General features: G+C 39.4%; 1 protein-coding gene across 2 annotated transcripts in view; it reads left to right on the plus strand.

Moving 5' to 3' along the window:
• Window positions 1-15,170, plus strand: part of PDZRN4 (PDZ domain containing ring finger 4) — a gene marked incomplete at its 5' end in the record, with an annotated part of 346,436 nt that extends 331,266 nt beyond the window's left edge. For both annotated transcript variants that reach the window (XM_080810035.1, XM_080810036.1), the window contains 3 exons: window positions 5,643-5,744; window positions 10,320-10,436; window positions 13,410-15,170. In XM_080810035.1, the coding sequence (XP_080666161.1) occupies window positions 5,643-5,744; window positions 10,320-10,436; window positions 13,410-14,936 (1,746 nt within the window). In that variant the 3' untranslated portion in view covers window positions 14,937-15,170. The remainder of the gene's footprint in view (window positions 1-5,642; window positions 5,745-10,319; window positions 10,437-13,409) is intronic.
• Between the last annotated feature and the right edge of the window lie 1,996 nt (window positions 15,171-17,166).

Genomic DNA, 17,166 nt, shown 5'->3' on the forward strand with positions numbered 1-17,166 from the left:
CATCAAGGAACCTCTCCTAAGACTCCCATTAGGAAGGAATAAAAGTAGGATTTTTGGTCATTCACTCTACTAATTTTTAGAAAACTTCAATATAACTTATATTCCTATAGCTCCTTAAGTGGTGACCTGTAGTTAAACAGAATGGACTGTATCACAGTCAGGGCAAGAGAAAGTGAATCAGGAAACCAAGGCATAGTCTTGTTTGCTACCATATTTTCAGTGTCTTTCTCAATCATTCGTGAATAAATGAATGAATGAAACAGGTATTCAGCGGACAGAGTGATAGGATAAATGAATACAATCTGCAGTAAAGCTTTGCTGATGTAGCCTCATTAAAAAACAAGGGTACCTTTTTTGTGTGGCATCCAGATAATGAAAGCTTCAAACATATTTTATTATTATTATTTTGACTTGGAAACAATTATAAATGTATCATTCACCTTGTTACCACCTACAGTTGAATATACTCAATTGAAAAGAATAGAACCTTCTCATGATGCTCAAGGTCATATTGTGCCCAGCAATCATTACAGGATGCTATAATAACAATAAAATACTCAATGGTTAAAACATCTAGAAGACTTTGTGCCACAATATGAAATCACCCTGGTCGGCCACATTTTCTGATGTGTTACGTATATTTTTTTGTCATTTTTCTCTTGCTGCTTCCAGCTGTCACGTCTTCTCTCACCATCTACTCTCCACACTTGACACCTTCTCCTGCAACCTCACTGGCTCCTTTCCTGATTTCCAGCTAACCACTTTCTCATAAGCTAGATCTACAAATACAGTCGTTAAAATTGCATCTATTCATTCTATGAGTAGAGGTAGATAGAAATAAAGCGATTGTATTGTCATATATACATGTTATATGTTTTGATACTGCCTTATTTTCGGCTATATTAGAGGCAGATAAAGTTTTCAGATAAAATATTTGCTGGATAATAAGGCATTCCTTAATGGAGTTGTTCACTGAAGAAACAACAGCAGGATTGACAAAATGCTGTTGTCTGCCTGATTACTTTATATTCAGTGACAAATATGTCACATTTAATGAACAAATACATGTCACATTAAAAAGCCTAGAATTCAAGTCTATTTGCACACATAGGAAACAAAGAGTCTTAAGGGTGATGGTGAAATTATATTAAATAAAACTGTGACAAAATTGTACCCACAGACAAATAGCTCCCATATGGCTGATGAGGAGATTATGGGATACCCTGTAATGAACAATTAATGACTCCTGTCGCAGGGAGATGAGAGGGGGAGAAAGAGAGGATTTACTTCTTATCCTTGGAGTTTCCTGGCTGGCTTTTATTTAAATGAATCTCTTTAGAGCTATTGTGGTTTTAATTTCCTGTTCATGATGACCTAAGGAGAGTACTCCTATGGTCCTGTCCTCATGGTGTAGCTAAAGTATATCGCGGGTCTGTTAAATGACCTCACCTAGGGACACCACCCACACACAGGTACTCACGCGAGATTGGCCCAAGGTAGGGATTGTACAGAAGAAAAACCATGACCCGGTTTCATGAGAACAAGTTTTAACTCTCACATGCTTTTTTCCCTGCAAGCACTTGACAGTTCTGTGTGCTGTGCCATTGCCACAAGCTTGTGGTATCAGATGTAGCCTCAGGAATTCATATGGTGAAGTCCTCTCACAAAATTACAATGCTGAGTGAAGACAGGCTTTTCTGAGCCCTACAGAGGAGGAACTAAAGACCACATACCTCCATGATCAGAGGGCTATATTCTCACTTCCTCCTTGGGACAGTAAGCGTACAGTATTCCATGTCAGCAACCTAATCTCATGTTTGCCAAAAAAAGTCAATCATGTTCCTAAGGATTACTCCCTCCCTGACAAAACCCTGCAAAAACTCAAGCACTGGGGCAATAAGACTCCAACTGAGCTTTTTCTCTCTTTCTCTGCCCTACGCATAAACTTGTCCCCAGCTTTTGTTCCTATACTTTTCTTTTCTGCCCTTTAGATAACTGTTTTCCTCCCATTTGTGTTCTGTCCACCTCTATATCTCCGTATGTTATTCACCTTCCTTCCACACTAAATATAAGCACACTTAAAGTACATCATGCTTCTTTTGCTTTCGGCTCCTGCATTTCCAAATAAATTCCATAGGTGGTCAGATGCCAAGAATTTTAGTTGCCCACCCACTTCTGGAACATCAATATAGGAAACCTAAAAATTGGCACATTCATGCAAAAAAAAAAGCTATATTAAACCATTTCTAGGCTTTTAGGGTCTTGCACACATTTGCGCGCGCGCACACAAACGTACATACACACTCATATGCACATACAGGAGATTGGGCCTAAAGTGAGATTTTGGGTGATTTATCTTTGTAATGCCACAAATCTCTTCTAAGCCAAAGCAATATCTGCTTTGAAATCAATATTTACATACGGCCATGCACAGAAAATGAGACAAGACATACTCTCTGGCGCAGTTTTCCCTCATTTACGACAAAAGTTCTATGTTGCCTTTCTCCTGGTTCTCTTTCCCTCTCTTTTCTTAAAATGAAAGCCTTCCATTAAACCGTGGTGAGGTGCTCACTCATTTATCTCCTCCGTGTGATTCTGAGTCCTTCACCTTTATGTCTGCCTGGTGTTTTCAGGCACAGCAAACCTCTTTCCCACAAGCAATCCTGCAGTATGAGCCATCTTTCAGGAACAAGAGCAAATGAAGGTTGAAAGCTCTATCTGATCCCATCCCTCAGACCTTTTCATTCTTTGCTGAGACCCAGGGCTGCATTTCTTGCCCCAGTATCACTTTGGGTATCAAACTAACGTCTTGAGGTCAATAGGATCTACCAGCCAGTTGGCTAAAGTGGCCTTTATTTTGAAAATGAAACAATAAATTACATTTTAAACCCAGATTTCTGTGGCGAATCATTTCCTTTCACATTCACATAGGATTCTGAATGGAAATGTGTTTCTACAACATGGGATCTGTCCTTCCAGGAACAAGGACATAACGTTGGGACTGAAGACCATAGCTCTGGTCATGCGGAGTTCACAGAGAGAGACGAATACCAACTCTAAGGAGACTACAAATCAAACACACCATATTGTTTCTTGGTGGTTCTCTAGGAGTTAAAAATACATATGAGAGAGACGTCTTTTAAAGTATAACCATGTTTGCTACTGTGGATTTAATTCTTCTGCATGAATTTTACTGTATTTGCTTTATTTACAAGAAAAGAATCTTTACTGAGGATTAAAATATGAACATAAATAATTATAGTAGTAGTCAGAGTCAAAAGAATACTAACAACAACAAAAATATCAACGGTACCATGTGCCAACCCAGAGCTCTTCCTGGATACCAGGCCCTTGTTTAAACCCTAGAGATATATTAACTCATTTAACCCTTACAAGAATACTCTGAGAAAGGCGCTATTATCTGCACTTTTTTTTTCCAAAGATTTTATTTATTTATTTATTTATTTGACAGAGATCACAAGTAGGCAGAGAGGCAGGCAGAGAGAGAGAGACGGGGAAGCAGGCTCCCCGCTGAGCAGGGAGCCTGACTCGGGGCTTGATCCCAGGACCCTGAGATCATGATCTGAGCCGAAGGCAGAGGCTTAACCCACTGAGCCACACAGGCGCCCCATATTACCTGCACTTTAATATAGGAAACATAATAGTAACGTTAAGTAAACATGAATGAAGAGTATTTAGGTTAATGGTAAGTGAAATGTATATGAAGAATTTATATGAATATACTTGAATGAAAAAAAGCAGTGAGCATTAGATTTTGCACAGAAAAGGTGAAGAGAAGCTGTCTGAGAGCACCCAACTCCATCTCCCCAGGATCCAACATGCCTGGTAGTGGAGGGAGGATGGATGATTAGGTCCATAATGAAAGGGCAAATAGACACACTGCAGATATACTATTAAGAATTACTATGAAATGGACATAAGCCCCCAAAGCTCAAAGAAAGTAAACATTTTCAAGTCATTATTTTCAAAGTACACTTCACTGGGGATGGGGGAGGTTTAGTAGAATCCACCATGGCCAATTTATCTTTATTTGAGAAAAAGCCTTGGATTCAGCATAGAAATAGCTTTTCAGATGTATATTTAAGAAAAACCACAAAATTCCCTTTCCCATCATTAGTTCCCATTTTGGAGTCATAGCTCCTGTTTTCTAGTTTGATGAATTTTATTGTGAGTTGCCAAAAGAGGAAATGCACTTGAAACTTGTAAAAGCTGGATTTCCTGTCTACATATATAAGTGAAAAACAAAGATGATACTTATTTGATCAGAGTAAGAAAATACATGTTTGTATGGTTCCCCCCGCTTTGACTATTACGTATCATCTGCTTTCTTTGTGCTCCATATGTGTGATAAGAGTCCAGGACTAAGGATCATTTACTGTGGCCTGGAGTTGAGATTCCTGGGCTTGTTTCAATAATTTTATCTGCCCTTGTGCATCAGCCAGAATCCCAAAGATCCACAAGAAGAAAATAAAATAAAATCTCAGCAGTCCACTTCATGCTTTCCAGCAGAAATGCTTAATGAAAGATGTTAATTATTGAAAAATTGGCCAGTATAGCTGCCTTTTCTATTTAATTTATTAAAATAATTAATATTTATTTTAGGCATAATTACTTGACCTCTTGAATTGAAACTTCTTTCTGCACATTTTGATTCTGTACTGTGATCAAAACCTTCACTGTCCCTGTGGATTTGAACAATCAATAATATAAAATAAATATAAAATATCCAAAGAAAGAAGTTAACTCAGAGCTAAATACATTTGAACATGAAAATGTAGCTTAAAATACAAACTTCAGAAACCTTATTTGCTCTGTCTGTAGAATTTAGAAAAAGGACAAAAGCTAGATTTCGAATTCCACCAGAGTCTTTTTAATCAAAAGTTGACTCAAGCTTGGTTTCTTGCAAAAAGCCATTTTTCCTCTGTGTTTTATTTTTTAACCTAAGTTCACTTAAGAGATGAGCCATAAGATATTTCATTAGTTTTGTTGTTTGAGGAAATGGACAAATCTTAGAAGGAACTGGAGTATTGATATGGACGTTAGAGATGAACTGTCCTTCTTTTGATTAGTGAAGCCCTGAAAGATATCCTGGGAGTGATTGGGGCAACTGAGTCAGACCCACACAAATATGAGATGATTAAATGAAAATGCAATCAGCAGTGGCCTGGGAGCACTGCCTGGTGAGAGATAATACCGCAGCTCTCTAATTGGCTCGTAGCAGACGTGCAGGATGACGGATTTCAGATGTGGGATTGCCAGTCCTGCTTCCCCCAGCACTATTATCTCAGAGTGACACTTCCATTACTCTGAGCGGAGAAAGATGAACGTCACCTGTCAGGGGCTGGTTAATTGTGTTGCTAGATGTATGTTGCCAGGGCGCAGGTTGGACATTTATGAACATAACTGCTTCCTCTGATGTCCGCCATCCTTCAGGGATCGATATGGCTCTTACAGTAAGCGTGTAATTGAGTGAAGGCACTTACCACGGAGGGGCTGAAGATGAGCCCATTGTGTGAGTTTCATTGTCCATACATTCACCACAAATGAGCTGATATTTGCCATTTATTGTGTGCAGCATTGTGGAAATGGAAACTAATGTGCCACTTCCATTTGTTTTCTAGATAAATGGGGAAGATGTCCAGAATCGAGAAGAAGCAGTGGCGTTGCTGTCTAGCGATGAGTGCAAGAGAATTGTGCTGCTCGTCGCAAGGCCGGAGATTCAGGTCAGAGCGGACGTCAGAAATCTTGAGACTGAACTTGGCATCCATTATTTGCTGTTCTATATCGACTCAGTACTATGGCTATTGGTAAAGCCAAGTATGCAAAACATAATTAAGAGTCATCTTTCCTAACTTACCAACCTCATCAACTTATCTTTTTGGAAAAAAAGAAGAAGGAAGGAAAAGAGCACACAAGATGGAACCATTATTCTCTCCTTCCACTTGCAAGTTATTTGAATGAATTTGTAAATGAAAAATGGTTCACTTCACATGATTCTAAATTCTGTCTGGATCCTTGCTTTAGGTTTCTATCTAAAAATACTTCATTGGCATATTAAGGTATCTTGAAAGAATCTCTAACGAGAGAAACATTAGCGTATCCAACTATCAACTTAAATCTTTGTAGAAGAACTTTATCAAATAAAGTGACCCACGTAGCATGGTGTGGTTCCATGTATAATGAAGGAATTTTTCCCAAGTGTAGCGTGATAAAAACATCTGTCCAGTCAAAAACAAGCGGCTAGCTTCTGGAGGAATTGTTTTTTGTATCTCTAACAGAGGGAGATGTCATGAAAGTAAAGGAAAGGTAATGGTGGAAGAAAAGTGCTATGGGTCCTTCTTTTTATATGCTTTTTATAACTCACCACAATGCAGAAAGGACAGCACGTTGTCACCATTCTATCCATCTGTCAGTCGTTTGAGTGAAGTTGCTTATATCACCATTTGTCTCCCAGGTTATTGATCTGATATTTTTCAAACTCAGTAACTGCATACTATCTATAAATTACATTGAGGAAGTGTATTTCAGTGTCAGACTAAATCCTGACTTGAATATAGTGGTTATAAAAGATCACCCTTTCCGCATATATTCCCTTTATGCCCTTGACCATTCTAAATGGATCCCATAAAGCCTGCTATAGCCCAAGGCAGAGTACAGTTATACACCTGCGGTCTCGGGAATAGGAGAGAGCCTACACGCCTGGCTGGACTGCCTGTTTAGGAGTGAATTCAACAATACAGAAAATGTATGAAAGTTCACTAATTATGTGGAAGTTTTGCAAACCACTTAGTCTCACTGATCCCATTTTCTTGAAAAAGAACAAAATAAAGGGGCTAAACATATGTTAGTGAAATGCATGGTAAACTGAAGAGCTCAGGGGTCCTCCCTGTTAGAGAAAAGGTATTTCAATGTCATAATGTGGTTTCCCTTGCCCTTTCCATGTAACTTCTAGAGAACCTCATTAATTTAGAATTAAAGCATTTCCTGAAACCATGCCACAGAATGGTTATAACAGACTGTGGAAAGAATCAAAATTCATGATGTAAGACTAGATCCTGTTAATCATTAATAGAATACATATGCTTGGTAGAACTGGTGGCATTTTCAAATATCTGACTACACTCCTGACCTAACAGAATCCATGTTGGAAGATGAATTTCCAAACAGGACTTCCTCTCCATAGTTGAGAAAAGATGGCTGTCTGACTACAGGATACTCTGTCCTGTCAAAATCAGGATCTGCTTCAGCCCCTTGATCCTAAAGAAGCCTCATGACACTGGAAGAAAGCTAATTGCATTTAGAAAATCAGATTTCTAGAAAAAGAAAGAAAGAAAATGGATCTTAACACCATATTTTTTAAGCAGTATATGCTATAAAATGGCAAGAAAAAATGCAAGAAAACCTTGCCTTTATATCACCTATATTTTTTTATCAATTTTAATGTATCTTATTATGGTATTTTTTGCAAATGAATTTTACTCGTGAAAGTGTGGAAGCTTCTTGTGTGCTTTTTCTAGGCTTTTTCTTTTTTTAATATTTCAGATACTCTCTACATTCTTGGAAATGATCTACAGATTTGCTGGGGGCAGTCTTATACATCTGTGCAATATTTTTAAATAACTCATTTATTTTATTCCCTGTCAACTTTCTTTCATTTTCTTCCTTAGACCATTAAAGATATTGCTATTCTGTCCTCTTCCCCTTGGGACATCGGGGCAGAGAGGGCTCTCATAAGAACTTGTAAACACTACTCCAGAGACAATGCAGATTATTCCTTTCTCTGAAAGGAGAAAGGAATATTCCTTTCAGAGAAAGGAATAATCTGCCGTGTGTTCCACTGCTGTGCAGACAGATCCTAGTTTCATAAAGAGAGTCCCCTTTTCCTGCAGGCTCAGCTCCAGGGAAAGGTCCGCCTGTGGTGGAGTCTGAAACTCAGACTACCGTGAATGCTTGTGTCAGTGGAAAGGGAAATACAAGAGGGGAAGGAGGTGAGCAAGAAGCCCTCCTCACTCACTATGCTGTGTATACCTCCAGCCAAAAGACTTGTCAAAATAGATGTATGCTGACTACAGGTAACAACTCAAGGATCTGTGGGATTAGCTAATAAGAAAAGAGTTACAAGGAATCATTAATTTCTACGGTTTGTTCTCCTTATCTTTCCCACCCCTTCATTTAAATTTCAGAAGACTCTGTTCCATTATTCACTAGCTCTGTGCAAGCAAATATTTTGTTTTGGCCTGATTAGAGAAAAATCCCTTGGTGTGCTTATAAAAAGTAACATTTGCAGCTCTACATAATTTCTTTTGGAGTCTGGAGTTTGCGGCTTCATAAAATTTACAAGGAATTAAAAAATGTAAAACTGGTGCACCTGGGTAGCTCAGTGGGTTAAGCCTCTGCCTTCAGCTTAGGTCATGATCTCAGGGTCCTGGGCTCGAGCCCCAAGTCAGGCTCCATGCTCAGTGGGAGCCTACTTCTCCCTCTCCCTCTGCGACTCTCCCTGCTTGTGCTTGCATGCAGTCTCTCTCTCTCTCTCTGTATGTCAAATAAATAAATAAAATCTTAAAGAAAAAAAGGATGTAAAACTTAGACAATTATAAACTGAATTTGAATTTTTAGCTTAATTTTCATAGTTCATCTGCATATCAAAGTCAGTGAGGTAGAACTTGGTTATTCAGGCTACATTAAGATAAATGAGGATGAGTAAATGTGTCTGCACTTTGGCCTCAGTCAAATTTGAGTAATTTAAATTCTAGGCAGCCTGTAATAAATATCAAGAAACTTACCACTACCTTCATATTAAGGACTATGAAGCATATATGCTAATGCATTTTCTGATGCAACTTAATGTCCTCTCAGAGTTTGTTTTCTTTTCAAGTGTTACAGTTTCATTTACCCTTAAGAGCTTATTTTGCCATTGTTGGGTGGTGAAAATCCCTCAAACTACAGCTGAGCCTTGAGCAATGCAGGGATTTAGAGAGCCAAAACCCTCACCCAGTCAGAAATCAGCCTATAACTTCTGACTCCCCAAAAACTTAACTGCTAATAGCCTACTGTTGATTGGAAATCTTATGAATAACATAAACACTCCAATAACATATTTTTATATGTCACATGTATTATATACTATTCTTACAGCCTAGTAAGCAAGAGAAAAGAAAATGTTATTAAGAAAAGCATAAGGAAGAGAAAAGAGATTTAGAGTACTGTACTGTATTTAAAAAAAAAAAAAATCCACATGTAAGTGGACCCACGCAGTTCAAACCCCTGTTGTTCAAGGGTCAACTATATTGTCAATTTCAGCTCATTAGAAAGCTGCTGTTTCTTTTAACACAGAGTAAAACAGAACATGGACTGTAATTCAGTTAATTTAATCAGCATAGACAGCTAATTTATGTAATCCAGCTCCAGAAATCCACTTTGAGGCAAATTATCTGTATTGACTGTCAACACTCATCATTTTAGCAAGGTTTCCCACTTCACTTTGTATTGAGAAGCCGAAAGGATTTATTCAGTTTAATTTGTGTAAGACTCCCACCAGAATACTTGGATCCTGAGCCCACAAACAAAACCCTACATGCTCCACACTGCTCCACTCCCCTTAGATGCAATGTTTCAGATATATAGATATATATAGATATATATATATATAGCAATTCGACCTGAAAAATGAATCAAAATAGACATGGCATAGCCTCACCTTTTTTTTTTTTTTTTGAGAAGAATATTTTAGAATCTTTCTGTTCTTCCCCCCAGATCAAATAAATGTCTGTGTTTGTGGCATGCAGCCATCTTGTTAAGTTGGAAGCCATCTGCCTAAAGATAAAAAAGCGGGATGAGGGTAGGATCGGTGTGTTCTGGGGGTGGGGAACACTTTGTATGCAGTCTCATTGGGGGTTGTTGTTAAGGAAAAAAGCCCAATTGTCTCATGGCCCTATTAGTACCTTTGTAGTGCTTTAATATGGGCACTGTTGGAGGTAATGAGCGTGACAGCTGTGGATTATGCAATACGCTTTTCATATATTCTGAAAGACGGTAATGTTCTGTGCTGTGAGATCTACTTGGTTATGAGAGAAAATCTGTAGCTCTGTTTCAGGAAAGGATAAAAGGCATCTGAGTCCAATTTTTTTTTTTTTTTATCACCTTTTCTTCCTTCTGAGAGGTGAACTTACCAGAGGCTGGTATTCTGAAGAGAATCATTATGATAAAAGGAACTGGTCAGGCATCGCCATTTAAGTTTACCCTCTTTTAGCATGAGCTCCCACTAACCTAATGTAATATACTAATGTATTCTTTTGCAGCTGGATGAAGGCTGGTTGGAAGATGAAAGGAATGAATTCTTAGAGGAGTTAAACTTGGAGATGCTGGAAGAACAGCATAATGAAGCAATGCAGGGCACGGCCAATGAGGTGGAGCAGGTAGGGCCAACGACTTGAACTACATCATTTGAAACGTTGCTAGTTTTTTTTTTTTTTTTCTTAATATAGAACCATAAATGGAGTAAAAACAAAATCAAAGGGTTTGATCAAACACCTCTGTAATGGTAATTTTTCTAGAGCAGATAGGCATCTCAAATGAAGCAGAGGGAATAAATACAATGTTTTTCTATTAAGATCTTTCTAGCTTGGAAAGCTTAGGGACCATTGTTGCCAGAGTACAGCAAGATTCAAATGTTGACCCGGGCACTGTTCGACCTCATTCAGAAATGTAACAGCAAAAATATGCGTTGCTTTTCAATATGCCAGCCAGAGAGAAACTATATTTCATGAGCTACCCCCTCTCCCCAAAATTAATTTTATAATTTAAAATATTAATGTGTCTATTTGAATAGTTAGGCAAGTATAAGATGATGATGACATGATGTAAGCCATCAATCTTATTTATGTTTGTGGTATCATGGCCCTACCTATGTACTTCTCGACAGGAGTCTCACTATTTGAGATCATTGATATCATCTCGCCTTAGGGTCACATAATCATTCAACCAAAAATGCTGAGCTCCTCATATGTCCCAAGCACCACACTTGATCCTGAGCATACAAATTAAAATGAGCAAAGTTTCTGCTCTTAATTAATTCACTGCTAGTGAAAGGTTACAGAGGGGCCTGTAGCAGACTGAGTCTTGGTACTCTTTTGTGATTGTCATTGTTCCTATGGGATAAAAACAAGATCAGTGTATCTGAGATTTTTTATGTTGAGTTCATGTCAATCATCTGCCTGGTATAATTTCATGAACACTTCTGCTGTCAGTTTATGGATTATCATTATCATTATCGTTATCACCCTGGTCTCAACATGAATTCTTAACACATTCTAAAAGATAGTTTTTTTGGTGTTTTGTTGTGTTTCTTTTTTTAAGTAGTTTTTTTAAAATCCTGGACAGTTACACTTAGGGACATGAAGCACAAACATCCTATCACTTTACCAAGCTGCACGATGGAATATATGGCCATGTTAGCTTTCCATAACAGAGACGGATGCGTGTGTGTATGGGCACAGGCCCGTATATTAAATAAATCATTATGTTGCAGACTAGGTGTCAAAGCCATGTGTGCTCTACTCTGTGCTGAGCACAGACACTCATTGGCCAGTTCACAAACAGTAGTTCGTGCTCAGGAGCAATGCGGCTACTGTGGTGATTGCTTTTCAATATAGGTAAGACAGATGGAATTTTTATGTATGACTTCAATGCTGGCCACAAATAAAGATATTTTTTGGTGGCAGCTGCTGGTTACAAGCAAGAAAGTCCTTGCTCCAGGCTTTTTCTCTCTTAGATACAAAATGTGACCTGATACAGAATTGACAGGAGGATGTTGGAATAAAGAAAGAAGGGAGAAATCCTGTCCAGGTGAAGTGATATGGTGTCAAATGCTGCCTACTCATCAGACGTAATACAAATGCTAGGTCTTTTGAGGTAACACTAGATGTCCCTGAGGTTAGATTTTCATTGTGTAGAAATATTTCTTCGGCATGAGACTGAAAAATGATAAGAAGGACAGAAACCTTTAAAAGTCTGTGCCCTTATAAACAATACTACTACATGAGAAATGTCTTGGTAGAAGCATTGCCTGTCGCCATAATAATTCCATAGGGAAATGATAAATGAGAGAGGGGCATTACATTAGAAACTAGGAAGTCTAAGTTTGGGAATGGAAAACGCTTTTTTTATTTTCATACTTGCTTATAAACCAGTGACTAAAGAAAAGGGAATTTGATTAAAAAAAACAAAACATATATCTGTACTTCAAAACTAAAATCCACATACACATGAAAGTTTCACTTCCCGTACTATCCTTGGTGTTAGGGTTGCTGTTGACACACTGTGGAACACCTGCCCTGGCATAATTTGTCTGTATCTTTGGCACTCCACATAAAAAGACTAAAAAAAAAAAGAACAAAAAAAACCTAGCTTTTTTATATTTTTAAACTCATTGAAGATATGAAAAAATATAAATTTAAATAATGTGGTGTATCCACTCAGATGTCCAATATCAATAATATCCTGTGGAGGGGCTATGGCATGTGTGAATGTCACCACATCAGATTTCTATTGTCAGCTTATAAGCAAGGACCATACAGATATTTCAAGTGCTCCACTGTTAATCACAATCACTAGAACACATTTTGGGTTAATCACAATAACCCAAAGCAGTCCTGAGATGATTTTGTTGCTTTTGAGCAATGTGATTTGGAGAGGCACTGAGGTCAGGGTAACTATGCAGGAATATGGCATCCTGGACATAGAAGAAATCCTGATTCTGGGGGATGGCACTGGCCTTTTCTACCTCTCTCTGAGTCACTCATAAACTGCTGGGCTTAAAGTTCCTCATTGATAGAAGGACCGAGGCTTCAGTACTAACCTATCCCTGTGATACTGTGCTGTCTGGCTTACCATAACCAGTGTGTCATAGATCAGCGAAGTTTCTTCTGAACTTGAAGTTCAGGGAAAAAATCCTCATAATCAGGTGACTTGGCTTCAGAACTCCAGGCCTCCACACTGCAGAAGACCATTTAGACCACCTGTCTCACTCATCCTTTTCTGTGTTACCACCTCAGAGACTCATACGGTCACCTCATTTACACAACTTCCTGCCAGTTTCCCAAGTAGGAGAGAACCTTAACGTAAGAATCATTTATTAAAGTGTGGCCTATTTTATTTATCCCCAAGTCAAGTCTCTAAGCAGTTTTGGTTTTCTTTTTTTCAGTTCATAAAAAGCTGCCTTGAGCGAATTGTCTTTATTTCTGAAATGGTTAAGGGTACTAAAATTGGAACAGCTTTCTAGGAACCACACCTTTGCCAAGAAGCATCATTTTTTTCAAGCAAGTTTTGCAACAACCTGTGTTTTTTCAAAATAACGGATTTTGTTTGATCTCTCAACTTTATCTTCTCAGCCAAAAAAACAAGAAGAAGAAGAAGGCACAACAGACACGGCAACATCATCCTCCAACAACCATGAGAAGGACAGCGGGGTAGGGCGCACGGATGAAAGCTTGCGGAATGATGAGAGCTCAGAGCAGGAGAACGCAGCCGAGGATCCCAACAGCACATCTTTGAAGAGCACAAGAGAGCTGGGGCAGAGCCAAGACACTCTGGGAAGCGTTGAGCTTCAGTGCAACGAGAGCTTCGTGTCTGGCGAATACATTGACTCCGACTGCCTTGGCAACCCAGACGAGGAGTGTGAAAGATTCCGACAGCTCTTGGAGCTCAAATGCAAGATTCGAAACCACGGAGAGTATGACCTGTATTACTCGAGCAGCACAATAGAATGCCATCAAGGGGAACAAGAGGGAGTGGAGCACGAGCTACAGTTGCTTAACGAAGAACTAAGAAACATTGAACTGGAGTGCCAGAACATCATGCAGGCTCACAGGCTCCAGAAAGCGACAGACCCCTATGGAGACATCTGGGCTTTGCACGATGGAGGATTCCGGAATTACAACACCAGCATGGATATGCCACGGGGAAAACTAGACGACATCATTGAACACCCAGAGAAGTCGGACAAGGACAGTTCTAGTGCTTACAACACAGCAGAAAGCTGCAGAAGCACCCCACTCACTGTGGACCGTTCCCCTGACAGCTCCCTTCCCAGAATGATCAACCTCACCAATAAGAAAAACCTGAGAAGCACAATGGCCGCCAGTCCGTCTTCTTCCGGACAGAGCAGTAAAGAGTCGACCTCCACCAAAGCCAAAACCATCGAACAAGGCTGCAGCGCGGAGGGCAAGGAGAAGATCTCAGAAAGCAGCAAGGTTTCTGAGCAGGAGAAAAGCAGCAGCGAGCACATCCCTTACCTCTCTCCTTACCACAGCTCCTCCTACAGATACGCCAACATCCCAGCACATGCCCGCCATTATCAGAGCTACATGCAGTTAATTCAGCAGAAATCCGCAGTCGAGTATGCTCAGAGCCAGCTGAGTTTAGTGAGCATGTGCAAGGAGGCCCAGAAGTGTTCAGAGCCCAAGATGGAGTGGAAGGTGAAAATCAGGAGCGACGGGACGCGGTACATAACCAAGAGACCGGTGCGAGACCGGATTCTGAGGGAACGTGCCTTAAAGATCAAGGAGGAGCGCAGTGGCATGACGACGGATGATGACACCATGAGCGAGATGAAAATGGGCCGCTACTGGAGCAAAGAGGAGAGAAAGCAGCACCTGGTTCGCGCCAAAGAGCAGCGTCGGCGCCGGGAGTTCATGATGCGGAGCCGCTTGGAGTGTCTTAAGGAGAGCCCCCAGAGTGGCGGCGAGGGCAAGAAGGAGATCAACATCATTGAACTGAGTCACAAAAAGATGATGAAAAAGAGAAACAAGAAAATTTTGGACAACTGGATGACAATCCAAGAACTGATGACCCACGGGGCCAAGTCTCCTGATGGCACACGAGTGCATAATGCCTTTTTGTCAGTCACCACCGTATGACCGGATGAATGGGATGCAACTGATTTTAGGAGGGTGCTACCAGTTTGGGTAGAGTATGATTGCCTCGTTCAATGTGGCATTTTTATATATATTTTGTGACTCTTTATAGTTTAAATTTTTTGTAAGCAAAAATACCTGGTAATTTTTCATTTGTTTTTCATATGCTGGTACCTTCTTTTTGGCTGAGATCTTTCTTTAACTTGTGATATATTCGTATTACTCATTTATATATATAAAAAAAACTAACAAAAGGAAAGAAAACAAAAAAAAGCTTGAACAGAAATACTGAGGAGCCAATTAATTTCCTATTTTAATGTATCTATTGTAAGTTAAGATCTGGATTTATTTCTCTAGTTTACTTATTTTCTACTTTAAAAACAACTCAATGCCAAAACATTTCTATGCTTGCTTCTTGGCATAATACGTATTAAAATCAACCCTGTTAATAAATCATGTGCCACATCTTGTCTTATACGTAAAAACCACCTCTTTTTAATAGCCCGTTGTACATTTAACACATAAATGGCCGTTGTCTTTGTCTCAGTGAAGTGTAGGTGGACAATCTTCCTGTGGTATGTAGTGACATTGGTCATGTAGCTAGATAATTGTGGTAATTGTGACGATAAAAAATAAATTATTGATTATCCTTAAGAAAAGTTATCAAGGACTGTTTTATTTTCGTTGTCCACTATGGTTACCAGATTTCAAATTAGTTATATATGTATACTCCTTAGAAGACTCCTAAATGTGGATTATAAAATGTGTACATTTCTACCACTTTTTTCCAATAAAACTATCTTTAAATACTTAACCGTAAGTCATTGCATCACATATTCTTACCAGGATTCAACGAGATAATATATGTAGAGCATCCAACAGATGTTAACTAAACACCCCCTGGCCTGCCACCCGTGGAAGGTAAAGCCAGGAAAAATCTACGGAAGCACATGGAGAAGGGATCAGTGAAGTGTCTGAAATGTTTATAATGGCATAAGTGTATTAGTTGGCTTGAGGTGCCATAACAAAATATCCTACACTGGGGAGCCTAAACAACAGGCATTTATTTCTTACGGCTCTGGAGGCTGGGAAGTCCAAGATCAAGGTGCTGGCAGATTCAGCAACTTGGTGAGGGCTCTGTTCCTGTCTTGCAGTTAACCACCCTCTCCCTCTGTCTTTAGGTGGCAGAGACACAGAAAGGAAGTTGTCCACTGTCTCTTCTTATAAGGGCACTGAACCCCTCAAAAGAGCTCCACCCTCACGACCCCATCTAAACCTAATTATTTCCCAGAGGCCCTATCTCCAAATACTATCACACTGGAGGTTAGAACTTATTCAAAATATGAGATTTAGGGGGACACAATTCACTCTATAGCACTACATGCATTCTTTTAGTTGATCGTTTGGGAATAAATTTGGGGGAATCATCTTTTTAAGAATTTCCAGCATAGTCAACTATAAATGCCTTAAATGTCAGTTTATGAAAAAGCGAGCTTGCTAGATTACCAGGTTCTTTAAATCTAGCTTCGTCATAAAAACCACATATATGTCAATCATAGTGCCTCCAGAGTAAAGGCCAGATCAGCCATGTACATACAAACATGAGTTTGATCACATTTTCATTCAACCCAAGAGATGGTTGGAGACACAACATCTGAATATTTCTGAAGCTCCTTTCTTATTTAAAAACCAACAGTGGCTTCTTATCCCCTTTTGAATCAGACTCTGATGCCTTGGCCTTGTGTTCCAGGCCCTTCATTCCCTTGCCCACTTTGCCTCCTGTCCTCCTTTTCAGGTCTTCTCTGAGTTTATTCCGGGCTTCCTGTTTCCACTCTAGTTATCCTAAACTATTCTTCTGTCTGGGGTTCCTGTGCCAAATTCTACACTTCACAGACCTTTTCTCTTTGGAGCCTCTTTTGATGACACCAGATTTTCTCAGTATTTTGGCATGCACTATGATGCACCTGCGGTATTGTTTCACCTTCGTTTTTTTTTAATCCTGTTGTTTGAATCACATACGTAGAATGTATTGTCTCCCTGCATGGATTTTAAGTTCATGGAGTTTGGCCCTTGTGTCCGCACTCTGTCTTTGTAAACCTCTGTAGAATGCCATTTGAATAATAATGAATGCTGGTTGAATTAAATTATTGTATTCATTTATCTCTCTCTCCACATATTGGTCCTTTTGTTACTGTTTTTCCTTACTCTTCTAGCTTTCCAAGTTCTTATCTCC

Source organism: Martes martes (assembly GCF_963455335.1).
Source record: "Martes martes genome assembly, chromosome: 8".
Classification (NCBI taxonomy): domain Eukaryota; kingdom Metazoa; phylum Chordata; class Mammalia; order Carnivora; family Mustelidae; genus Martes; species Martes martes.